At 41.2% G+C, this 27,581-nt stretch overlaps 1 protein-coding gene across 10 annotated transcripts in view; it reads right to left on the bottom strand.

Annotated features, from left to right (window-relative positions):
• The window catches only part of NR3C1 (nuclear receptor subfamily 3 group C member 1), a 118,251-nt gene extending 99,192 nt beyond the window's left edge, over window positions 1–19,059 (bottom strand). For 2 of the 10 annotated variants that reach the window (XM_018050198.1, XM_018050205.1), the window contains exons 1-2: window positions 17,053–17,484; window positions 13,455–14,666 (exon numbers count right to left, since the gene is read on the bottom strand). In XM_018050198.1, the coding sequence (XP_017905687.1) occupies window positions 13,455–14,653 (1,199 nt within the window). In that variant the 5' untranslated portion in view covers window positions 14,654–14,666; window positions 17,053–17,484. The other 8 variants (XM_018050199.1, XM_018050200.1, XM_013965655.2 and 5 more) reach the window with 8 other exon arrangements.

Genomic DNA, 27,581 nt, shown 5'->3' with positions numbered 1-27,581 from the left:
GCAGTCCATGGGGTCACTAAGAGTCGGATACGACTGAGAGACTTCCCTTTCAGTTTTCACTTTCATGCATTGGAGAAGGAAATGGCAACCCACTCCAGTGTTCTTGCCTGGAGAATCCCAGGGACAGGGGAGCCTGGTGGGCTGCCGTCTATGGGGTCGCACAGAGTTGGACACGACTTAGCAGCAGTAGCAGCAGCAACTATAGATGATGTCAAAACTAAAAACAGAGTAAGTCAAATCTAAATAAGCTAAATAAGCTTAAGAATGATAATTGGGAAATTCTGACAAAAATAAGACACCTTCTCTCTTGGGAGTATTCAGTCATTATACACACACTTATCTGAAAAATGGGCAAATTGGTTTCTTGCCTGACTTGGTCTAGATAAATCAATACAAACGTATACATTACATGTCTGCAAGCGTAATCTCAATTCTTAAACAAATGAGAAATAAGATGAAAGCTATGAAAGGTACTATCTCAAGCAAGATAAATTTCAAACAGCCAGACCTCAAACTCTTATTTTCAAAGCTTTGGCTTCCTTAATTTGCCCAATGGAAAATGTACCAGACTCAAAGGACATGAATTTGAACAAACTCTGGGAGGTACTGAAGGACAGGGAAGCCTGGTGCACTGCAGGCCATGGGGTCGCAGAGCCAGACACGCCTGAGGACTGAGCACCAGGGACAGATGCGCCGGCACTGCTCTCAGACGCTGCGGGGAAGCACGCCATCCAGAGTCCAGAGCAAGTCAGCAGCGGCCGCAACTAGAGACAGCTTCTTCATGTACACACTGTCTGCATGAGCACCGATCCATCTCAAAACCTGCTTCCTATCTGGAGAACATAACTTGGGTTGTCATCTCTCCGTGATACTATCTGCTAACATTTCTTTTCTCTGGAAAGACAGAGATGCAGCCCATCCCTACACATCTTAGTTTGTATGTCAGGTTTGTTTATTCATATATTCAAGGTGCATTTATGGAGGTCTTACTATGTGTTAGACACTCTGTGACTTGCTGGGATACAAGAATAAGCAAAGTCAACAGACAGCATCACTGCTCTTAAGCAACGTAGATTTCAGAAGGTGAATAGATAAGACATAAACAACTAGCTATATAATGTTGAGGAGAGATGCTACTATTTCAGATAAAGCAGTCAGAGAAGGTCTCTCTTAGGAGCTGACATTTAGGTGGAGACCTAAATAAAGTGAGAGAGAGAGAGAGCCGTGTAGATACGTGGGGAGGAGAACATTTCCAGGCATAAAACGCATCAGGGGACCTAAAAAGAGGGTTATGCTTCTTGTAGAGAATAAGGAGATATTCTCAAGGGACTGGAAGAAAAGAAAAAAGTCTTAACATCAAGGGTGCAAGTCATGTTTCCTCCTCCTCCTTTTTTTTTTACTTTATTTTACTTTACAATACTGTATTGGTTTTGCCATACATCAACATGAATCCGCCACGGGTGTACACGTGTCCACAATCTTGAACCCCTCTCCCACCTCCTTCTTATATCACATAACGTATAAGATGCTGCTGCTGCTAAGTCGTTTTAGTTGTGTCCAACTCCGTGTGACCCCCTAGACCGGAGCCCATCAGGCTCCCCTGTCCCTGGGATTCTCCAGGCAAGAACACTGGAGTGGGTTGCCATTTCCTCCTCCAGTGCATGAAAGTGAAAAGTGAAAGTGAAGTCACTCAGCTGTGTCCGACTCTTCGCGACCCCATGAACTGCAGCCCACCAGGCTCCTCCGTCCACGGGTTTTCCAGGCAAGAGTACTGGGATGGGGTGCCACTGCCTTCTCCAGTGCATGAAAGTGAAAAGTGAAAGTGAAGTCGCTCAGTCGTGCCCGACTCTTGGCGACCCCATGGACGGCAGTCCATGGGGTTTCCAGGTGAGAGGACTGGGGTGGGTGCCGCGGCCTTCTCCGAACGTGTGAGGTGACAGCAGCATAGCCTGGGCTTCCCTGGTGGCCCCGTGGTAAGGAATCCACATGCCAATGCAGGAGGCGTGGGTTCGATCCCTGCGTCAGGAAAACCCCCTGGAGAAGGAAATGGCAGCCTGCTCTAGTCTTCTCTCTGGGAAATCCCATGGACAGAGGAGCCTGGAGGGATGCAGCCCCTGAGGTCACAGAGAGCTGGACGTGCCGAAGCGACTGTGCGCATTAGGTTCCTGCACAGGCGAGTGAGTCTCCCGCTGGCCCATTCCCAGCTACTCACTGCTCGTCTGATTAGCTCATTCTTTCTGCCTCGCTCACACTCCTTGTTGCCACCTTTTTATTCCAAATAGCTGAACCAACTCCTACTTCCCATTCATCCACACACTCTACTCCATGAAGTTTCAGTTATGCCTTCTGGGGAAAGTGGACATTTCAAAAAGCAAACTGGGTGTGGAAAGTGATGCGGGAAGCTGCAGTCGAGGGCAGAGTGGAAGAGGTATGAGGATCTGGTATGAAGAGCTCTAGACCTGTGAGGTTCACGGTTGGAGATATTTATCTTCACCTCCAGATGCCCAGAGCCAGCTCGTTAAGTGTGTGCTGCGGCCAGTGCAGTTGGGAGGCACTTTGAGATGTAGTTAACCTCCACTCCACCCATCTCAAGAATTCCCTTCCTAAGACATGCCTTTGTAGCTCTTCCACCTATTACCACAATGTAACTGGAAGCCTATGTGTTTCCCAGTGTTCATACAGAAACACTTAGGCATAGAAAAATCAGATTTAACCAGACCCTGGAACTGGCATTTAGAACTTCCATTTTCTTCTTTCATCGGTTTCCTAGTTCTAACTTTTCCTTCTGGGTTCACTTATTTACTCTACTTTCCCTTTTAAATATGTCTGTGGTACCCCCAAAGTACTGTACAGCCTTGTTAAATGATTATTATCAATTAAAGGGTTAGAGATTATTTCACCCACTTTTCCTACCTTTCTTCTAAAATTATTTCTTATATTGAAAACCTAGTGCCCACAGACTGCACCTACACCAGCCCACTGCATATGTTTAGTGATAAGAAGCATTTTCTACTGAATGGAAACATCAACCAGGCTCCTAGCTAAAAGAACAAGCTAGAATATTCCAGGCTAATAAACGAGTAAAGAAATAAGTGAATTTACTAGTAGAGCACACTGGCCACACTATAATGGCTCTTTATTTCCTTTCCTTAGCCATCAAAAACTTACAGATCATTTTGAGGCAGAGAAAGAATAACTATTTAAGAAAACAGGTTGTTTTCAATACAGACACGGGGAAACGTACTAAAGTTATTAAGCAGAATCATCTCAAAAAGAAAATGGTTACAAAAGGTATATCCTCTTTTTAATGCCACTGACTGTTATCCTCATGATTGCAAAGGCTGGGATCCATTCCAATTCTAGCATTTTATGAATAATAAACATGGCTAAAAAGAAAAAAAGAGTAGTGACAACCAAAATTTACTTAATTTTTAAATTTTTTTCAGTAGGAGCAGAAAGTTTCTTTTCAGCTCATAAGGAATAAAAGTAGAAAATACATGTAACTGTAACTCTGTTAATTTTACGGATATAAACAATTTTAGTGTACTTGGGTTATTCTCCCTATATACGCTAAGTTGTTTCAGTCATGTTCGACTCTGCAACCCCATGGACCGTGGACTGTAGCCCGCCAGGGATTACCCAGGAAAGAGTATTAGAGTGGGTTCCCGCGACCTGCTCCAGGGGATCTTCCCGGCCCAGGGGCCAACCCACATCTCTCACGTCTCCTGTACTGGCAGGCGGGTTCTTTACCACTAGCACCACCTGGGAAGCCCTTGCTCTTCCTATAATTACCCTCGAATAGTTAATTCTCTGATACACTGATTGGAATGGGAAGTGAACTGTTTGGGATCGGGAAATAAGACTGAATTTGGATTTTGGAAAAGGAAACATATTGCTGTAGGAATTTACATTTACTGTACATCAGCTAACATGAGATTCCCTTCAAGTTCAGGGCAAAGACAGGCCCACTTTACTTGAATGTAAAATATATATTAATATCTATGAAAAAAAATCAGGCTAAGAAGTGAGTAAATCTATTTTTTTCTACACTATGTCAAGAAAAGGGAGTATATAAGTTGTCAGCATAAAGCTCCTTGATAGCTTAAAGAAAGCAATCCAAACTTAGCAATCGAGCCACATTCATTTCAAATTAATTATTTTGGGAGGAGCTCAGTGGTGTCAGACTCTTTTGCGACCCCATGGACTGTAGCCCACCACACTCCTCAGTCCATGGGATTCTCCAGGGAACAATACCAGAGTGCGTTGCCATTTCCTTCCCCAGGGGATGTTCCTGACATGAGGATTGAACCCTCGTGCATTGGCAGGAGGATTCTTTACCACTGAGCTATCAGGGAAGCCCTATCTTGGGAGGCTAGGCACTTATCCCAGGGGTATTCCACGCACGTTAAAATTTAAGTCTTCTACAGAAACACCTACATGAGTTCTTTTAGATAATCTCAATGAAAACAAATGTTATAATTTGGGAGAGGATTAAATGTCTACATTAATGGAAATACTCAAATCATTTGGAATCACATAAGTAAGGTAAATGATCAAGCTAAGGAATAAACACATTTTCTGAGTAAGCAAGAACATTTAGGTGCTACTATAGTGTAGTAAGTCTTATAAAGTGGTTTTGAAGGCAATTTCAAAAGAGGAATATACAAACGCCCAAGGTAGAGGCTTAAAAAGACAACATTCATTCTGTGTTTTCTGTTTTTAAAAAATCAGTCTAGATATTTTATAGTCACACTTTGTCCTTAGGAAACTCAGCTGCATTCCAGTTGACAAATTTCACATTCAGTTCTAATTAAAAGTTTTAGTTTCCCTATAAGAAAGCTTCCTACAAACCGAATTATTTTTTATATTACCAATTTAAATAAGCGTATTACCAATTATCAGTTTTATATTATCAATTTAAACAGCTTACTCGTTTAAACTGTCACTTGTTTCTGAACTTGACTCTTTGTTATTCAAAGAGATTGGTTTCATCCACTAAATTTGTTTTTCTAAAGTTTTTTCCAACCACTTTATCAAAAATAAAAATGTTAGTAAATAAAGTCAAGTCAACTATATAATTCTCCCAGATTTATGCCCTTAGGATACATTTTGGTATTCATTATAGTCAGAAGTTCTTTTGCACACAGCTTTTCAGATTAAAGTTTCTTAATGACAATCTTTGCATACTTGATTTTAGAATACCAGACAATCAAGCAGAAAGAGGGATATTCTAGCATTTATTTAAAAGGACAACAATGCGGTTGAAGTTATTAACATGGCTATTAAATTTATATCACACTGAAAAGCTAACAAAAAACCCAAACTGAAAAAAAAATGCAATAAAAAGTGATTTGGCCCTTGAAAGCTTTAAATATATTTAGTCTTTATAAAACGGATCCATGACCCTTCAGGGATTATACATAATGGCACTGAAAATGTCTTAATGCTTCATAAATAGGAAACACCTACACAGGCACAGATGTCCCAGTGTACTTAAGCCAGTGAGGGTCATGTTGGTTTGAGCTCAGGAGACTTGGCAGAGCTTTAAGAATTCCACACTGAATTTTTATAGTACTTTTTAATTTTCAAAGTAAACAACCATGCACAAATCCCTCAAGCAAGAGTGCTGAGTGTTCTCACTATTTTACAGAAGCTGAAACTGTGACAGAGAGCAGAAAGTGACTACACAAATACACGCAAGAGAGAGAAGTGGCTTGATCCCATTTCTCCTTTATATATTGTTTAAAAATTCACTTATGACAAATAAAAAGTATCAGTTGGTAAAGAATCCACCTATAATGCAGGAGACCCCAGTTTGATTCCCGGGTCAGGAAGAACCCTGGAGAAAGGATAGGCTACCCACTCCACTTTTCTTGGAATTCCCTGGTGCCTCAGCTGGTAAAGAATCCACGTGCAATGCAGGAGGCCTGGGTTCAGTCCCTGGGCTGGGAAGATCCCCTGGAGAAGGGAAAGGCTACCCACTCCAGTATTCTGGCCCAGAGAATTCAATGGACTGTATACTCCATGGAGTCGTGAAGAGTCGGACACGACACAGAGACTTTCAATTCACTTCAGGAGGTATTTCTAACAATATTAAATATTTCCCCTTCAGATCACAATTAATATTCCTATTATTTTCTCTTTCTCTATAAATGTCTCAAATTTCCCAACCTGTAAAATTAAGATAAATAACAGCTGTCTTCTATACTACAAAGTTATTGACAGAGTCAGTAACAATACAGAAACTAGAATTAAAAACCTTCATAGGGTTGTCAAGGGGTTTAAATAAGATGAATGCATACGAAGTTTTGAGCACACTGGTGACAGAAAATTACAGAAAAAAGTATTAGGGAAAAAAAAGTTCAAAATATACAGGACAGAATATGGACAATATACATTAAAAAAAATCTGAAGTAGTTAACTTCATCATAACTTTTACAAAATATCTGACTGATCTGTATTTTGTTTCAGATCTCTAGAGACCAGATGTTAAGAGAGGCCTGCGCGGGAGCTTAGACTACCAAGAATTAGGTATGCTTGTGTAATTGTTGCTATTGTTTAGTTGCTAAATCGTTTCTGGTAATACCACTAACTAATCCTGTGCTGTTTCTCTAAACACTTTCTATAGGTCTCATTTCCTCTTCTGAAAAAATAAGTGTGGGCTGTAAATGAGCTCTCAAGTCCCTTTAACTTCTAATCTAAAATCATTGTACCTGACACAGAAAGCAAGCTTTGAGAACTTGGGCCCCAACTCTTAGGCTCTAGCAAAAGCAGTGTTTACAGATTATTTTCTATGTACCACCAACGACATTATTTTAAATTACTATTTTGTAAAAATACTGAACCTGGTTTCATTCTTGTCTTACACCTGACAGTGTATAAAGGATCAATTTTAGTTTTTCATTCCCTTCCCCAGGTGCCTCATTCACTAATATAATAAGTTAAGAGGATTGTAGGATTTTAGAGACAGAAGTACACACGTTTTGAAAATAATTCATGTATAATTGTAAAGAAAATATTTTTACTCTAAAACACCTGATTATTCAAGGTCACAGATCAGTTCAGCTCAGCATTAGTATGCAAGTTTCCTAATTTTTAGTCTACTTCTTTCTACTACTTCGACTATTAAGTAACGAAATTGTTTGGAAGGGATTTGAAGTTTTTTTTTTTAATCCACTAAATTTGCAGTTTATGTCATCTTAAAATTAAGAAAACCCTTATCTTCAATAATTACAAAACAAAAACACAAAACATTAAAACAACAATAAACTAAAAAAGTGTCCACAGCAAACCGGGAGAGCTTTAATGTTCAACGTGACAATCCTAAGGTCATCAGTCACACACTGCCCCAACCAGCATGAAATAACAAATCGTGTACTAAATTAAATGTCATTTCACAACAGCTTTAAAAAATTGGCTATCAAATATACTTTCATAATTGCCACAGCTAAACATTAAGGACAGTTATGAAATCAACCAGAATAAAGGTTAATTTTATTATAAAAAGAAAAATTTACATTTATTGCCACAAACTGTATGTTTTAAATACTACATACTTAAGTTGAACTTAACTTTAAAAAATAAAAATTCAATGTAAGATAATGTGCTAAATATTTACAGCTAATCATATTATTAAACCTTTCTCCCCTGAAATATATGTATTTGGAGCTCTACAGTGCAAATGAAAAAAATTCTAAAATAAGAGACATTTTCACTAAATTTGTTGTATTATAGACATTATTAATCTTAAACTTGCTCAAAAGAAAAAAATTTTAAAGCACTCAAAATGAATATGTTACTCTGAAAAAGTACATTTAAGCATGCAGCTCTATTAAGATAAGTCATTAATATTTAAGCCGGGCCAGAGATAAAATTAGGTGATAAGACACTTCTATTCAAAATAATTGGCTTTAAGGACTATACTGCAATATAAATAGTTTAAATAACCATCTAGCAACTGGAGAATTCCATAGTTTATTATGGGCTTCCTCAATGGTTCAAGCAGTAAAAACTATCCGTGCAATGCAGGAGACAAAGGACACTCAGGTTCAGTCCCCGGGGTGGGAGGCTCCCCTGGAGGAGGAAATAGCGCAACCAATTCCAGTATTCTTGCCTGAAGAATCCCATGAAGACAGCAGCCTGGCAGGATATAGTCCATAAGGCTGCAAAGAGTGGGACATGGCTGAGCATGCACACACATAGGTAAGATTAAATAAGAATCCATTTCCTTACTTTTCAGTAGAAAAATACACAATCCATGGAAATATGTTACTACCACAGAAGAGGGTTCTACTCCTGGAGCGTATGACACGGTCAGCTGACAGTGTATGTCAAAGTGCACTAGGAAATATAAAGTGCTTCTACCAACATAATGTATCATCACTGTTTCAGCTATATGCCAGTAATTAGACTTTTTTGAGTAAATAGCAGTCTAAATAAAAATGGGAAAAATACAAACTTGGTCTTAGCTGAAATAATCTAAAAGGAACTAAAATTTCCATTCCATCCTTTTTTTTTTTTTTTTTGTAATAAAGGATAGCAAAAGACAACAAGAATACCTATAAACATCAGGGCTATATTGCCACAATTAGCTTTAGATTTTTATGTCAAATAAAAGCAACTAAACTGTAATTCTGGTTAATGCACCGCTTTATGTGCAAAGAGTTGATGTGCAAACACAGCCCCAAATTTCTCTTTTTTCAGTCCTCTGAATTCATGGCAGCTGATCCAAACTGTTGGTTTTTGGAACGTTCTTGATGTTTCTAAACTTATCTTCCACCTTTTCACATCTCTACTGCTTCGCCCTCTCACATCCCTTCCTTCAACACCTGTAATCCACAAACTCCACTGGAAACCTGTACTCAAGGGATACATGTGACAGTGGTAGTCAGGAATAAAAAGGCAATCTATCAAAATCTGGTGTGTGAGGGTTGAAACCACTCTCTCCAACTAATTTTGAACTGCTGTATTTTCTAAAATACACCTTTCTGGGTAAAAATCAATACAAAAATTTACCATTAAAACTCACACTCTAATCCAGTTTAACATAAAAATGATCATGTACAATTCAGAGAGAGAGGAACACTTAACAGATCTTTTTTTTCCCCCTAAATGGAAGTCCTCCATAAGGATCTTTTTATTTACTTGAACAATACAAAACGTAAGTAGAACAAGCCGGAAGAAAATGAGGGCAACTGACTCTCTGAAATCATAGAAATAAGGAGTTCTTCTATAAAGGTCAATAAGTAATTGATTTTTTTTCAGTTATAGCTAAATTCAACAAAATATTTCTTGAAAATTCTTTTGCAACACAATTTACCAATATACATTTTTCATGACTTGGAAATATGGAAGCAAGTGCCCATTAATTTGGCAAACACCTATAAATATTGCATTACACAATTATCAGAATATCCTCAGAAGGGTATATGCTATCAGGCACAAACCAATTTTGTGTATTTAATTTGCTCACATAAACAGTAGTACATAATGAAAACTTTTTGCTCACTACCATTAGGTATGATGTTAAAAGTAAGAAAAAATATGCTTTAAGAAATATGTCCCAGGCTAATTTTAAGCCCAATATAAATTAAGCGTTCCTAACAACTAGGCTATTTCAAATCACCTGCAGCCCAGAGTGGATTAAAACTTATATAACCAACCAAATAATACAGATATTCTTTTATGTTAGTCACTCATACTGAACACTTTTGATCCAACCTCTCCTTCACTAAAATCTCAAAAAGCCACTAATGTGATCTCTATACACATATGAATTTTACTGCTGTTACAATATACATTTAACCTATATATATGCAAGGTATGTTTCAGAATAAGTCTCTTATAGTTTGTAAAAAAATTAATAAACAGTCTATATAATAGTGAAAGTAGCCAGATTAACTAAAATATCTGTAACATCAATAGATAAAGCCAAAACAGCATTGTAATACAAATTATTTTTATCAACTATAAAAATATAATTGAATAGCCAAAGAAACATCACAAGAAGTAATTTCAATAAAATCTGACCACATGTTAATCACACATCTCTGTATTGTAGTGATTTCAAACTAAACTAACACACCTGAATACACAATGTGTTTACCTTGTGTTTTTTTTCTTTTACTAATAATAAAGCCATAACAAAGCACAGGGTTTTAAAAAATGAAGACAAATAGCCAAAAGCTAGCCTCCTTTAACATTCAGAAATCATTTTATGAGTGAATATCAGAAATATTAAGCTTAAAAAGACACTGACTGTAACACTCACTGCTAGAACCTTTGGAAGGAGAGAAAAAAGGTACAAATAAAGTGTCCATTAAAAAAGGAAAGAATCAGTAAAAATCTCTTCCTCAGGCCTCCTCTCTCTGAGAAAACAATCAACACAATGTTAATAAGAAAAATGTAAAGGGGGCACAATTTGCTTCATTCATCCTGTGTTTGTCTATAGGTCTTCATTCCCATTATGTTAATAAGTGAGGCACAGATGCAAATAATAATGAGATGTTAAAATCTACATAAATTTTCATAGCTTCATAAAACACCAATCAACAGAGCCTTAAACTCCACCTATGATTTAGGTTACAAATTCACCTTGCATCATTCTTTCTCTTCAACAGCCATACCCTTCAGAAAATGATCAACTGTTTCAAACTAATGTTTCAACACAGCTCCAATAAAAGCTCTTAATTCCACCGGAAACCATTTACATCTATGCCTCCTTTCAGCAGTTGTACCATTAATACTCGAGTGAAACAATGTTGAAAAGCAAATTATGCAGAAATGTGCCTTCATCAATGTTACAAGTTTATGCTAAATTTTTTGAATGTCAGTATTTAAAAAGTATATTAAGGTAGAACGGCTATTGCATTTCATGAATAAGGTTCCTCTCATTTTACTATCAATTAACTTAAATCTTCAAATAGTCTATATGGCCCATCGTGATATTCATAATTTTACAACAATGTAATAACTGGATGTTGTACTATGCTGATACATCAGAAGGAATTGCCTTCCCTCACAAAAGAGAGTGAAAAGCGTTTTTAAGTGTTTTAAGAAAAAGCAATTTTAGGTGACATCTGAAAAAGTCAAATTACAATTTATGCTTTAAAAGAATTTAAACAGAATGCAAGTAAAGTTATTAGTGCATTTAATATTTCTGTATCTAAAGTCAGATACAGATACTATTTAACACAGTTGTGGTCTTAACGTGTTGAATTATCTGCTGATTACTCAAGGTCACTGGTCATAAAGTTTGGCTATAACCATGTAACATATAGAGAAGAGAAAGCAACCAATTTTAGTTATATCAGGGTTACTGTTTGAAAACAATAGGCTAATTCAATGATGGTAAAAAGAAACACTGTTTCAATTTACTTGGAAGAAGCTTTGTTCTGGGTAATCACATTTCCCAATGTTAAGATAATGCCACTAAGTACAAAATTTTCAAACCTTCTCAAACTATTCTGTAAAGATATTACATCTTTTCATGGGACACAAACTACTGATTATAATTCCAAACTACACATCAGCATAAAATAATCATTTCACTAAATATTAAAGAATCTTGAAAGAGCCACATCATCGTTTTGCCTACCATCCTATGGTTGTTGAGGCTGACATACCTTAAATGTTATCAACAACTAGAAAAAGTATTAAAACTATCTTTAATGATTTAAGAATAACTATATTCATTTAAGACTTATTCTCCAGATCCTAGATTTTATAGGGCTTAATGAAAGTTAACTGTGAATAGAAAATGAGAAGTTCTTGTTCCACGACTTTTTTACAGTAAGGAAAATGAAAATAATACTATGCTGAGTATCAGAACAAAAAGCATTAATTATGACCAAGCGATTCCTAAGATATATTATTCTTCTTTGTACAATTAAATGTTTAATAAATCAAAGTAGCAGTTTCCTACAAATACCTTAGTCAAATCAAATGTACTTATTCTTTTAAAACAAATAGGCACAATCATGAATTCCATTACCAAAAACACTGAGATTGAAAAATTTAAATCACAGCATGTCTTTTAAGATTGAAGCACAACAGGCTAATGTAGTTAACATCTCAAATCTTCTTACTGAAAACATTTTAAACCTTCAGCTCAGAATGACAGCAATAAAAAGTTGAAATGTTCTAAGTAAAAGATAATTATTATTTAAGTAACAGATTAGTAGGTAGTTTACATTAAAACACACAAGAACCAAGGATTTTTTTTTCTTTTATAAGAAACGTCTAGGCCTTTTAAAAGGAATAGAATATAGCCTAAATCTAAGTCTAAAATTTTTCCCCAACGAGCAAAGCTTCCTACTTAAAGAGGAAAGAAAAGAGTCACCTCAGGATTAGGGTATATCATTAATAGAGAAAGCATTCTTAAAAGTTTTAAACAAAAATTTCAATGACTAGTTAGTGGGAAGTGACTACCGTTAACATTTTAGAACATGAAGTACTTACGTAGAAAGAAATCATGGTGTCTACTATGCCCTCCTCCCGGCTCAAAGAGTCTCACTGATTAATCAATCTTGTGTCTCTACAATTAATTTTTATTTTTTCCTTCACACCTAAAATGTGATACATATTTATCTGAATTGGCAATGGGTGTGCAGGACAGAGCATTTAACTCCTACCAATAGATTCACTTACATTGAGAACTTTTTCTTGGTAATTACATTTTTACAGACCTTTTTGAGTCAAACAGAAATGTCAGTATACTTATAAATGATGGAGAATAAAGAAGATAGAAACAAATTAAACATAGCTGAGACTGAAGCTTAACAATGTTGGCCATTAGTTATATATGTGAGAACTTGCAGGAACATTTGAAAGTAAACTCAGCACCAATTTCTTTCTTAAAGAAACCAATCAGCAGACATAACTTATCTGCCCTGGGTCAGGAACTCTGTCCCACATCTAATACTCGGGTCAGGTAAACTGTTCACTGCACTGCTTTAGTAATCTCAGAACTGTTTCTTCAACAGGAAGGTTCACAGTTTGAAGAAAAGGGTTCATTGTCAGTACTTCTAATTTTCCCCAGGCTAACACTTCACAGATATACAAATACATTGTAATGTGAGAGCACATTTTAGGACAACTTAAAAATATGCACAATAAATGTTTCCACACATTATCCCCCTCTGAATTTACATCACTTTTACTAAATTTATCTGTTAATGAGCAATATTATTTTAAGTTTTTACATAAAATTTCCAATCACTGCCCAATGGGATACCAAATACCACTATTTTGGAAAAAGCAAACACAAAACTTGAAAGGGTTCTGTGCAGATACATCACGTAGTTTGTCTACCAAGCCTACTTTCAAAAGACCACTTAAACTTTTTCACATGAAAAAGCACTTGACTTGCGGTCGAATATGTTCAAATAAATGTTTAAATCTATCAGTGGATCTTAAACATACCATTTTCAAGAAACAGAAAGCGTTAATCTTACCTTGAATAGCCGTTAGAAAAAACAGATCGACCAGAGAAGTTCAAAGTCCCCAAGGAAGTCAAGCTGTCATCTCCAGACCCCTGGCATCTATTCCAATTTTCTGAACCAACAGGAATTGGTGGAATGACATTAAAAATAGGTTTCTGATCCTGCTGTTGAGAAAGGGATGCTGTGTTCATGTCGTAGTGGTACATCTGTCCCCCAGAGGTACTCACACCATGAACAGAAATGGCAGACATTTTATTGCCAATTATGTTGGCCCCAGAAAAGCTGGCCTGACAATAAACTGGGCCCAGTTTCTCCTGCTTAATTACCCCAGGGGTGCAGAGTTCGATAAAATCTTCTTTTTCTGTTTTCACTTGGGGCAGTGGCACACTGTTAGGACTTGGTAAGATCAAATCTCCATTATCTTTAATTTTAGGCTTAGCGTCCGGTAAAAGAAGAGGCTTACAGTCCTCATTCGAGCTTCCTTCCAGAAGGAATGAATCATCCTCTCCTGCCAAAGGAGAAAGGAAACAGTTTTCATCTATCAAGAGTTCTGATCTCCAATGACTCTCACTTGTCTCTTTACTTGGGGACTCAGAAGAAAACTCCAAATCCTGGAGCTTTTTCCTCCAAATGTCAAAGGTGCTTTGGTCTGTGGTATGCAACTTCATACTACCCCCGTTACTGCCCTTCTGGCCTTTCAAATTCTGCTGTTCTGAAGACACATCAGAGTGAGTTTTTGGAAACTCCTTCTCTGTGGGGGCAGCAGAGACAGCAGCGGATGCAGAATTCTTGGGCTTTTCTGGAACACTGGTTGACCTACTGAGGTTTGCGATGCTTTCTTCCAGAAGCCGAAAGTCTGTTTCCCCAGAGGAAAGGCTGATTTGGCCCTGCTGTGGGAATCCCAGGTCATTTCCCATCACTTTTGTCTCTGTCTCTCCCATGTACAGTCCCATTGACAGTGAAACTGCCTTGGACAGATCTGGCTGCTGCGCATTGCTTCCTGAGCCTTTTGGAAAATCAACCAGAAGTCTTTGCTGCTTGGAGTCTGAGTGAGAAGCAGCAGCCAGTGAGGGGGAAGATGCAGAAACCTTCACAGTAGCTCCTCCCCTTAGGGTTTTATAGAAGTCCATCACATTTCCCCTCTCTCGACCAAGCACACTGCTGGGGATTTCTTCTCTACTGGGGGTGCTTAATGACTCCTTGGGGTCCATCAGTGAGTATCAGCTACAAGAAAGAAGGGGACATAATAAGCTACAAAATCACATTATCTCTGTGATCCGATTAGTAAGAGCCTGTTAAATGAACCTTTTAGTTAACACCGGATCTAATTCCTTGTCATCAAAAGAGTAGATAGATTTTGTCTTCCAGAATACAAAAGCAGAGGCTCCTGCTCCCATTCAGTGCATCACATTTAAAAGTACAATGCAGTCCATTTGCACAGCGCTGAACAAAATTGTATCAAACTAAGCCTGGGTATTCATCCTGCCACTCACAAACTGGTAACTTTGTTAATCAGAGACATTATAATTCATGACATCTGATTATTCTAAAGTTCCAGCTGATGTCAAAGGATTTAATTTTAAAAAGAAGTATGATCATTTCTTTTCAACTAATCAAGGTTATCGGCTTTTCTGAGAACCAATAAATGTAAAATTTGATAAACTATGCTAGAATTCTGTTTCTAATTACTCCCCAATTCCCCTCCTACTGGCTGGTCACACATCCACACGTTTTAGTACAACCTACTGGTGAACCATGTATTTTATTTGAAAAATAAACAATGATGGTCTGCTCATTCTCCAACAAAGTAGGAAAAGGCTCTTATTTTAACCCGTATTTCCTATTGAATGTGCCTAATAGTGCCTGCCTTCAAATTTTGGATGTATGAAATGAAAGGCACTGGCTAATCAAAATTTAGATTTAAAAAAGTAGAATACAATGTGTAGTAGCTTCACACTACAATTTTATCTTATTTAAATACTGTACAAGAACTATAGCTCTCTCAAACCCTTACAACACAACAGAATCTAGATGAAACATGTTCTTAAACTGCTTAAGACCTCAGTATGAAATACTATTATAATCTCGAAATTAAATGTTTTCCTTTCTGAATATCTAAGTATTGAAAAAACAAAGAGAAAAAAAAACACCCCAGACCTGTAAAATCACATTTATATAAATCGAAGTAAAATGCTCAGAACAATTTGCTCCGCATTCTAAAGCTTCACCTATTCTAATTCTGAGCCTTCTTTCAAGAGCGTTAGGTTGACAGGTTATTGACAATCAAGATGTTTTAAGAGGCAGGCAGAGTCTCTGGTAAGCATTATTTGCGACATTATAGTCAAATCTCGTTCAAAGAAAGAAAACTTTTCCTGTACGGAGACTTTGAGATGCTCAAACTTCACTGGTCCTCTCTAAAAGTGGAATGTGATGAAGGTAGACAGTGGTAGGTACCCGCCTCTACAAACCTCAAGGGTAAACTGCTTTTCTCCCCGCCCCTCTGCTGTATTTATCTGATAAAGATCTCTAAACATAAGGTATCACAAGGAGCCTAATGAATTTCCAAGCCGCTTTGACAGCTGCCTTCAAACTCGAAACCAAAACAAAACTTCATAAAACGAAAAGATACCTCAAACGACTTTATCCCCCCGTTTAAGTTGCAAATAACCCTGTCACAGTAATCGGCGTTAACGAACCATGCCAAGGGGTCTTAAGCGGCATTACCTGGTTGCAACTGTCAAGTCTGCAATCTCAAAACGTCAGACTAGCGCTTGTCAAAAATTGCACCACAAAACTATAATGATTAGGGAGGGTCTTTTTTCTAAAAGGGGCTACTTCAAACCTTCAGGCACGAAGTGATGTCAAGCGCTAGAGAATAAACCCGGGGCCGAGGGAGGGGAGAGGGGGAAAAAGTGCGAGGTTAAGAGAGAAATGTGTCCAGACCTGTTGAGTTCTTTTCTCCGACACGCCCACTTCCACCAGATAACGCCAGCCCCGGCCGAAGTCTCCAAGTCGCAGACAGTCAGCCCCTTGCGTGTGTGTGTGTGCGTGTGTGTGTGCATGCGCGCGCACACACACACACACACACACATACACTGCGTGCCCGCCAGAAAGAAGACGCACTGGAGCCTCGACACAAACCCTGCTCGCGCTCGGGTGCACTAGGGTGGAGTGGAAAGATTCAGGCGAGGAGAATTCAGACGCCACTCAACGTTCACCAGAAAAATGGGTGTCAGGGAGGCCCCCCTGGGAGGGAAAAGAAAAGGGACTAGGGAAGGAAAAAAAAAGAGCCAGGATTCCTTGCCAGGGAACGAGAGCGAGAGCCTGGAAACCTGGGGCGGCTCGACGAGGCTCCACTCGCAGGGAGCTCGGGTTCCTCCCCCTCGGCCCCGGGGGACGGCAGCCCAGGGAGAGGAAGAGGCCAGCCCTGTCACCCGCGCGCTGCCCTTTCGTCACCGCCACCCGGCCCTCGCCAGCCCCCACCCCCACTCCCCGAGGCTAATAAAAGTTTGCGAGTTACCGCGGCGCCCCCGAGCCAGCCTCTAGGCCCCGGCCCGCACCTCGGGGAGCAAGCGCCCACGCGGGCCCCAGCTCCCGGTCCTCCCCTTACCTCTGCCGACTGCGCCGCTCACCCGCCACCGTCCGCGGCTCCCACCGCAGCCGAGATAAACAACTTAGCGTGTGAAAGCAGGAGCAGCAGGAGGGAGAGATTTTTTTCTCTAAAAAAAAGGAAGTAAACAGCCGCCCCCTTCTCCATGAGGGGGAGGGGAGAACCCCTATTTGAGAAAGTCTCCCATTTCCCGGCTGACAAGCCAGACCCCCGCCCCGCGCACGTCTTCGCGGGCCGGGGCTCTCGGGCGCGCGTCCTCCGGCTCCGCCGCTCCGGCTGCGGCGTCTCTTTCCACCCACTAGAATCCGTCCCCGACGGGCGGGCGGTGACTCGGGCTCCCGTCACAGACTCGAGCTCGCAAAATGGAGGAGGAGGAGGAGGGGAGGCAGCGCGGACACGCGAAAGGGCCGCCCGGCCGCGGCGAGCGAGCGGGACCGAGGGGGGCGGGCGGAGGCGGCGCCACGGCGCGCACACACACACACACACACACACACACACACACACACGCGCGCGCGCGCGCGCGCGCGCTCCCACTCCACCCCCGGCCGCTCCCCGCCCGAGGGGCCGCGCGGCGGCGCGGGGAACGGTGCAACCTGTTGGCGACGCTCGGCAACTGCAGGAGCGGCCGCGGCCCCCGCCCCCACGCCCTCCGCGCGGGCCCCGCCACCCCGGCTGCGACGGCGCCTGCCCGCCCGCGGCCCCCCGGCGCGGCTCCCGCCCAGGCCGCCTCCTCGACCCCCACCTCTCCACCCCGCAGGCAAAAGGAGAGGAGGCGCCGGCGGGGCCGACCTGGCCTTTCTGGGGCGGGCTTCGGAGGGAAGCTGAGTTTTCTCTATAGTTTCTCTTCTTGCCGCTCCTTCCCGCCCCCGCCCAACTCCGCGACTCCAGATCCACTCCGGAGCTCGCCCAGTCCTTCGGCGGTAAACGCCGTCAGCGCCCCTGCGGACGACAGCGGGCTGGCTGGGGGAGCCGGGGCGCGGCCGCAGCAGAGCCGCGGGGCCGGTCCGCGCCTCCGCCCCCGGGCCGAGTTGAGCGAAGTGTGTCACTTCGAACGGGGCTACGGGGTTGCACGGAAACGGTGCCGCAGCGTCTCGGCCGCTCGCCGGACCGGACAGCCAGACACGCCCTCTGGGGAGGCTTCAGGGAGTGGCGGGCAGGGAAGAGGGTCGGCTCATACGTACTCTTGGCCCACGGGGAGTCGCGTGCCGCCGGTCCCCCACCCCCGCATCGTCTGGGCGGCCCAGTCTGCACCCGCCGAGCGCGCTCGCACCCAGAGTGAAGTTGCAAAGCAGAACCCACCCTCCCCCGCGCCGCGACCGTCCCCCACCCTCTTCTCCGAGTCTGCGAGGCGGCGACGGCGGCAGAAGGAGGCGCCGCCTGCCAAGTTCAACCCCCATCCCTCCCTCCGTCCTAGCGCGCTCACACTTGAAGGAAGTTGCACGCCAAATGCAAAACCTCCGGCGAACTAGATTTCTTTGCACTTTTTATTATTTTTAAGGAAAGCAGGAGGTGGCAGGCCTAAAAGCAAGTTGCAAGCGAAATAGTAAGTTGCTTGCAAAGTACGCCCTCCTCCCCCACCACCCCCAACTCCTGACCTCTCCTTCCACCCCCCCTCCGGGGCCCACGTCCAAGTTTCCCGCGGAGGCCCTTCCCCAGAATTTTGACATTTGCTGCACTCGCCTCAATGCGTTGCTCACCATTTCGTGTTCATGGGACCACAGTCCCTTCAAATAAAATTGAACACACGCAGCTTTAAAACGTCAGCGTGAAACTCCTTCCAGCTGTTCCCGTTACGCACCTCCCCCTCCGTCCGAGGGAAACACGTGGCTTGTCCCCAAAGAGAGGGGCGTGGGGCGAGGGGAGTCGGCGCGGGAGGCCCCCGCCCCAGCCCCCTTCCCAAGCTCGCCGCCTCGGGAGGGCTAGGGCGACGCCGGGATCGAGCCTCCTACCTTGGGCGGCACATACTGCCATTTGTGTGACTCGGGGAAAGGTTGTTTGTGTTGCTTTAGGGTTTAGGGAGGTAACTTTTGCGCCCCTACAGGTGACATCGCTTGCCTGTTGCTGCCGGGGGCGGAGGCTGCGGCAGCTCCACCTAGCCCTGCCCTGGCGCTCGGCTGCAGCTACTCTTTCCCTCAGCTGCACCCAGACTGGCAGCGGCTGCTCTGCCCTGACATTTGCAGAGGATTGGGTAAGCGCGTGCCGGAAACCGCCCGCCGCCATCTTGGTAAAGGCTGCTGACGCCGCCTGGCTGCGCGTCCACCATCTTGGCCGAGGTTCTCGTTACCCGGCAGCCGAAGTCGCTCGTCCTCGGTTCTGAGGTGGCGGACGCTGCCCCGTTTGTTGTCCAAGGATGACAGGGGAGACCTAGGCTATTAGCAAGCCACCTGTACGGAGGCGATCTGCACTGGCCGCCTCCAGATGATGCCAGGGCCACCATCTTGGCAAAGGAAAAGACACTCACCGCCGGAGGAAAGAAGGGACCCAAGACCTTTGCCAGCGTAGAACCCTCAGCCAGGAGAATCTTTATGAAGAGTACTGAGCAACCCAGTTGCTAACAAAACCCCTTCTGTTAGCAACACCTCTTCTGATCCAGAAGAAATGACTTCTCTTTTCTTTTCCTTGGCAGTAGTCAACTGGAGGGAAGCCCTAGTCTTGGGAGCTCACTGTGGCCTCTAAATGAGAATTGACTCCGAGAATGCTACTTTGCCTACTTCCCAAGTTTCTTACCTTACAAGTTTCAAATACTAGAATCACATGTCTTTACCCGATGGGTCCCTAAACAACCAACAGCTTCATGGAAAGAAAGTCAAGACCCAAACCTACAATTTTACCTTGCTGCTGCTGCTAAGTCGCTTCAGTCATGTCCGACTCTCTGCGACTCCATAAACGGCAGCCCACCAGGCTCCCCCATCCCTGGGATTCTCCAGGCAAGAACACTGGAGTGGGCTGCCATTTCCTTCTCCAATGCATGAAAGTGAAAACTTGCACTGAAATGAATATCCTTGTACATCTGCTTAGGCGTCATATTAGGAATTATTTTAAGTATTCAAATATATATGAAGGGGGCAAGGCAGACTTCCCTGGTGGCTCTGCCTGCCAATGGTAGAGTGGTAGAGTCTGCCTGCCAATGTGGGAGATGCAGGTTCACTTCCTGGGTGGGGAAGACCCCCTGGAGAAGGGAATGGCTACCCACTCCAGTATTCTTGCCTCGGAAACCCCATGGACAGGTGAGCCTGGTGGGCTGCAGTCCACGGGGTTGCAAGAGAGTCCCAAACGACTTAGCAACTAAACAACAAAACATGTAAAGGGACCCTATCATATCTAATCAAGTGTCTCTTCCCATACCATAATCCTGTTTCATAGTTGAATCCCTGCTTTTAAAAAACAAACAAAACATTTCATCCCTCTTACCTGTTCATATTGCAGGTTGCTGGCACCCTGCATTTATATAACATCTGCTTTTACAAGAGTTCCCAATTCTCCCCTCTCATTTTTTTCTTGCAGGTCCAGTGGATCACTTTAAAATAGGAGAGGACTCATTGTTTCAGATTAACAAGCACCATTGAAAACACTTTCAGTGGAGCAAAAGTGTTAGAATTTCCTGATTCGTTTCTTTTCAGTGGTCTAAATATGCCTGTTAATTTTTTAATTTGATGGGAAACCTCTCATTCTTTAGTCTTTCATGTTTATCTGAAAGCATGCATAAACTTTAGCCCACTATCTGCTTTTCAGAGTATTAAAATTGTTATGCTTTGTTATGCATTTATTGATTCCCCCAACACACACACACACACACACCCCACACACAGAGTCTGCTGCCCACTTCTGCTGACAACAGCTGAATAGATAGGTATATATGGTTTTAACATGAGAACCCGAGGCTTACAGAGCTTGAGGTTTATCCAAGATCACATAGTTAAGCATGGAGGGTAGAAATAGACAATATTAAAGACATTTTTCTTCACTGATCTTATAATTTCCACAAAAGAGTTTGCGAATCCTGTGATACACCTGCAATAAATGTGTATGGAATTTAATTCAAGAAATGAACTCCTCTGTACCAGAAAGGACATGAGATTAAGCAATGTAATAATAACAGCAATTCTAACAGGAGTTAACATTTACTGAACTTCTATCTACCAGATACCACTGAAAGTGTTTTATATGTATAATTTTATCTTTAAATATGAAAAATTACTAATAGATAGAAAATTATTAATCTGTAACCCTGGGAAGTTATAATTACCAAAAAAGAAGAAATAGGATGAATCCCTATCTGAGGGGGAATATATTTGATTGTCTCAGAAGTAAAGGTGGGAATGAGGTGATATATCCAAACTGCAACAAGGCAAGGACCTTTACTGTCTTGTTCATCGCTATATGTTCCACTCCTAGAACAGAGTCCAGTACACAGTCATAATCAAACATTGGGTTAAGTAGACATAATATCACTTTTACTGCATTGTTGCATTGTTGTGGAGGCCAAATGAGTTAATGAAATGTGTCAAATATTACTCAAGGTCTTCATTTTAATTGACTTATGTTTAAACACCTGAGTACTCCTTCCTAAAAAAATTAAACAACAAAAAAAGACCCATTACTGTTTGATCCTATAGTGTCCTGTACTTTACCTTGGTAGCACATTACAGTGATAGTTTGCTACTTTTGGATTCGTTTGTTAAATTTCTGTCTCCCCCTCTAGAATATAAACTGCTCTGGGACTTCCCTGGTAGTCCAGTGGCTAGGACTGCAGGCTCCCAGTGCAAAGGGCCCTGGGTTCAATCCCTGGTCAAGAAACCAGATCCCACATGCTGCAACTAAGACCCAGCACAACCAGATAAATAAATATTAAAATTTTTTTAAAAAGCTCTTTGATGGCAGAGCCTGTGTCTGTCTTTTTCAACACTGTATCACTGTTGCTGCTGCTGCTGCTAAGTTGCTTCAATCATGTCCGACTCTGTGCGACCCCGTGCGACCCCATAGATGGCAGCCCACCAGGCTCCTCTGTCCCTGGGATTCTCCAGGCAAGAATACTGGAGTGGGGTGCCATTTCCTCCTCCAATGCATGAAAGTGAAAAGTGAAAGCAAAGTCGCTCAGTCTTGCCCAACTCTTCACGACCCCATGGACTGTAGCCTGTCAGGCTCCTCCATCCATGGGATTTTCCAGGCAAGAATACTGGAGTGGGGTGCCATTTCCCTCTCCAACTGTATCACTAGTACATAGTAGGTACCCAGTGGTTAAATGAATAAGTAATAAAGGAAGGAAGGAAGAAATGGAATGGGTCTGAGACTATATCCTAAAGTAAATAAAACCTTAAACCTGAACAGTAACTAAACCACTTTTTTGCATTTATACAGCAATTGATAGATTATCAGAGTGAATTCTCCAATTCCGTTCATCTGTTGTATCATTTTAGATAGTTAGTTGGAACCTGCTATATATATATAAAGCACAGGAAGCTCAGCTTGGTGCTCTGTGATGACCTGGATGCACAGTGGGATGGGGGATGGAGGTGGGAAGGAGATCGAAGAGGAAGGGATATGTGTACACATTTAGCTTAGGCTTCCCTGGTGGCTCAGAGGTTAAAGCATTTGCCTACGATGCGAGAGACCTGGGTTCGACCCCTGGGTCAGGAAGATCCCCTGGAAAAGGAAATGGCAACCCACTCCAGTACTCTTGCCTGGAGAATCCCTTGGACGGAGGAGCCTGGTGGGCTACAGTCCACGGGGTCACAAAGAGTCAGACACGACTGAGCGACTTCACTTCATAGCAGAAATTAACAACATTGTAAACCAATTATATACCAATTTAAAAAAAAAAAAGAAAAAATCCAGGCCTCACTGCCAGAATGCTCCTCCAAATCATCAATTAAGTCCTGTCACACTCCTGCTTAAGCATCTACAATAAATCCCTATTCCAGTGTATACAGACCTCAACTCTCATTCTGGTTAGTATTTAAGACTACGACTTTCACCTTTGTAGAAGGCAAAACTTTGTCACTGATGTGATTGGACTGGTATTAAAATAAAGTCAGTTAAAGCAAGGGAATCATAGAAAATTATAGTTGTAAATTTGAAGCTTTAAAACCTAGAATTTATGACTGAACATTTAGTTGTTAATCCTTTGATGAGGGTCTAAAGCTTTTGAGAGTCCAGTGACTGGCATTTTATGTTTTCATTCATGTATAAACTACACCTGCATTGCATCAGCATAGCTGTTAAAAGTCAGAATGGCTGGCTGGCCTCCACCTCTATGAAGAATGTAACCTTGGGCAACCTAACTCTCTGTGCCTCGGCTTCTATTGTCTGTAAAATGGGGATGATATTGGGTTGGCCAAAAAATTCACTTGGGTTTTTCCATAAGATATTACAATAATAGTACTAACTCAAATTATTATAAAGATTAAGCAAATGTGATATATATGAAGTGCTTTGACTAATTCTTAGGGTATATTAAATGTTCAGTCATCATTAGCAGTTATTAATATGCGGTATTACTATTTTTCCAGTTTTTTTTAAAGTAGAGCAAAAAATTAAAAATACTTAAAAATAATATGAGTATAGATTTCTAAATTTTTATGATTCATTCTCTCTGTCCTCACCTCGATCTTTTAAAGTAGTCTTATATTCACCTAGTTTGACAGCAATTATTTATAGGGTGTTTTTCCGTTTGGATTTTATAAACCAAAAAGTTTCATTACTCATGTTTCATCATTTTACTTAATATTTAATTAAATCAACTAATTACTAGAACAGTGCAAATGGAATAAACATAATTTCGGGGGAAAAACTGCCAGGAACTGTTGGAGAGCATAAATGGTAGAAACAGCAACGTATGGAGCATAGGAAGTAACTGTGGCTCCAGTGTTCAGCCTGTCCTGCCCTAATCAGTATGTTGCCAGGGAGAATGGAGAACCTGGATTAGCTGAGATGAATGCCTTTAGTAGCTTTACTTAAGAGAGAGCCTGAGGAAGAAGAGAGCACAGTGTGCATACCACATTCATTTCCACCTTTACCGTTGTTTACCACATGTATTTCCTTTTACATAAAGAGACCTCCTTGTAACTTATTTTCCTACAGCCCATGATTCCTTGTCATGGCTGTACTTTCTGGTTATTCTATCCTTTTATCCCCTCACCTCACTTTAAATCTATGACATTAAATGTAAATTAGAATCAATATATTTTTATCATTTTCATATGTATTAATTTGGAGTATGGCAGTTCATTCAATATGTAAATTTTACATTAAGCCAGCAAAAGCAGATTTCGTGGGTTGTTGGAACTTACTTTAAAAGATTACTTCTACAGCTACCATAGCTATTAGATGCCGCTTTAAAACAGTATCCTGTCTTTAGGAAACACTTTTGTTCTTGTTTAACTTTGTAAGGTCAGAATTTCAACAGAACCCAGCTGAGTTCCAAAAGCCCCATCTTTCTTTGCTTCAATATTTGCATTTTACACCAGACATGCTTTTTATAAACAATTCACATTTAGAACAGCAAGTTCTTAATCATAATGAATTCCATTTTGGTACTTCTTTTTGTAATTGGAATTAACATTCCCACATGAACTGAGAAATGCTAAATTGTTAGGGACATCCCTGGTGTTTTGCTGATTCTCATGATGCTTTCAATGGTTTCATCATAAGCTACCTAAAATATCACAATTTATACTCATTTGCATGATATGCTTATGGGTGTCCTATTAAGTCTATATTCTTTATGCTGCAGAACTTAGTTTAAGCAATACCTGATTCAAAGAGGAGGTAAATATCACCAGATAAATGAGATAAATGTTGCAGTGAGCAGGAACCTAATGTTTTTTAGTGTTTGCAGACATTAGAGCAAGCACACTGAATAATTGTAACAAGTATTACGTACCTTGTTTTTCATTTGTGGCATTTGTGGCTGGCCATTATGTCATTAGCTTTCTTCCTCTTTCTGATTTAATCTCCTTTTCTATTCCATGTTCCTTTAGTAGAGATTGTTTCAATCGGTTCCATTTCTAGGTGGAAACTTTCAGCTCATTTTCAAAAACTTACATTTCCATTTTGGTGCTTACACCTTGTTTATTTATTAGGTCATGTGGGGCTTTGCTAGAAATAGTGGAGTTGAAAGATCAAAACATCCTTGGTATAGGGGTCCCGTAACAAGACATGAATGTACTTTATAACAGACTCTGAAGTGTTAAAAAGGACAATTTGTTACAACTTTTAAATCTGATGTCAGTATTAGTCAATTAATTTTCTCTAGCCTCTTGTTTGTCAATATGAGACCTGACTTTGAAATCCTGTTCTGTCCTTTACTTAACTGAATCATCTGCAGCCAGTCATTCACTTCTTCTCAGCCTTGTTTTTCTATTCATAAAAGAAGGGTGATATCTACCCCCTACCTCACAGGAAGCTGTAAGTCAAACAGGATGGTGTGTACAAATGGAGTTTTTAAACACTAAGCTTGGGAAACAAGGAGGGGTGTGTATAATTTTTCATTGTTAGTTCACCACAACAAAAGTAATTATTAGTTTTATTGACAATCATTATTGCCTCTTTTCACTCCTTCCCCAGATAGTGCAATGGGTAGCCTGACAATTCCAGCAGAGGGGTGGCAATTCATGAGTGCTGGAGCCAATTGCACCTGCTTGGAGACCTGATTGCTAAGTTTTCAGGAATTCTGTAAGTCAGTTGTTCATCATGGCCAAGATTCAAAAAAACCATTTAGAAACTTACAATTAAACAAAATACTTAAAAAACCAAGGTAATAAATGCTCAAAACATCACTTCTTAATTGCTTTACCATTATCTATGCTTTAAAGTTGTTTCTATCCATCCTCTATAATGCATATCCCATTTAATGGTGTGATACAACATCCCTTCCCAACTCTGCATTCAGAAATGTTATTTCAGTAGTCTGAAATCAATCCTGATGGAGTATGTACACTATAGAAATTGGAAAACACTGCAAATCAGAGCTTGACTTACTGTGTTGATTGTCTAAACCTAAGAAAGTGATAGAAGAAAATTTAGCAATAAAGATTGAACTTCAATGTGTGTGTTCATTCATGAATAACACAAAAAATTGATGAAATATTTTTTAGTACTTGAGAACTACTATCTGATCAACAGAGAAGCACTCACATCATTGCCAAAGGGTAGTCCAAACATACATCTTTGTTGTTTTACTTTCATCTTGCTCATTAATGTAAAAAAAAAAAAGTCATCAACATTCATGTTTGAACTTCAGTGGCATGAGTGACTTCTTTGCTGAACTGAATATTAACCAAATATGATCTGCTTTTGCCAAACATAATTGAATTGCAGCTGTAGGCTGGCTGTGGGTACAAGAGTTTGGCAAAAATCACTGAAACCAATCTGAAAATCAATGGACTATATAGAATTTACTGTAAAAAGTGTGTATTTTATTATTTTTTGGTAAGCGGTATGCTATGCATTCTTTGTATCAGTAAAACTGTATAACAGATACAGAGATACTCCCTCGCAGCAGCTGTTAGACATTTATCAGCACACTGATTATGGATGTAATCTAATTTACCATTTGAAAGCTCATTCCACCTGTCATGTGGAGCCTGTGTTGTAGGAGCTAAGGCAGGAAGCAGGGGGAACAGTGAGGAGGCAGGCACAGGATTCAAGGAAACATACAGATTTGCTCTGGGGTGGTGCCAGTGGAGGTGGGAAGCTATGGTTGGACAGGGGAAGCATTTTGGAGGCAAAGGAAGGCAAGCCAGTCATTTGGCAGCTCCAGGGAAGAGATAGACTTGTAGGAATTACCCGTGCTAAATAAAGGAAAGTTGTCTGGCAAGGACTGAGAAGGCTCAGTGGTTGGAGGAAGTGAGTGCTCCTATGAGTTGCACCTGAGAGCAGATGGAGGAAGCAGCGTGTAGAAGGAGAGAAGTAAATGGTCGGCTCAAACTCGTATCTTTGAAGCACATGCAGAAAGTTAGACTTGACTGCCTTGCAGTGGGAGAAAGGAGGGAAAACCCTAAATACCAGTAACACGTCCTACTGCTACTGCTAAGTCACTTCAGTCGTGTTCTACTCGGAAGTTTTCTTACTCATCTAGAAATTTTATTAAGATTTTTGCCCATATATCTGGGGAAAACCTTAACTGGGAATAATGCATGCACCCATTGTTCATTGCAGCACTATTTACGATGGTCAAGACATGGAAGCAACCTAGAAGTCTGCTGATTTAAGAATAAGAAAATGCGGTATGTACATACAATAGAATATTGCGTGCGTGTTCAGTCACTAAGCGGTGTCTGACTCTCTGTGACCCCATGATCTGTAGCCCACCAGGCTCCTCTGTTCATGGGATTGTCCAGGCAAGAATACTGGAGTGGGCTGCCATTTCCTCCTCCAGGGGATCTTCCTGACCCAGGGATCTAACATGCATCTTCTGCATCTCCAGCGTTGACAGGCAGATTCTTTACCACTGAGTCACCCAGGGAAGCCCACAGTGAAGTATTACTCAGCCATAAAGAAGAATGAAGTAATGTCGCTTGCAGCAACAT

The sequence above is a fragment of the Capra hircus genome, chromosome 7 (assembly GCF_001704415.2).
Source record: "Capra hircus breed San Clemente chromosome 7, ASM170441v1, whole genome shotgun sequence".
NCBI lineage: Eukaryota > Metazoa > Chordata > Mammalia > Artiodactyla > Bovidae > Capra > Capra hircus.
Note: the sequence above shows the minus strand (reverse complement) of the source record. Positions and strands in the feature narration are given on the sequence as shown.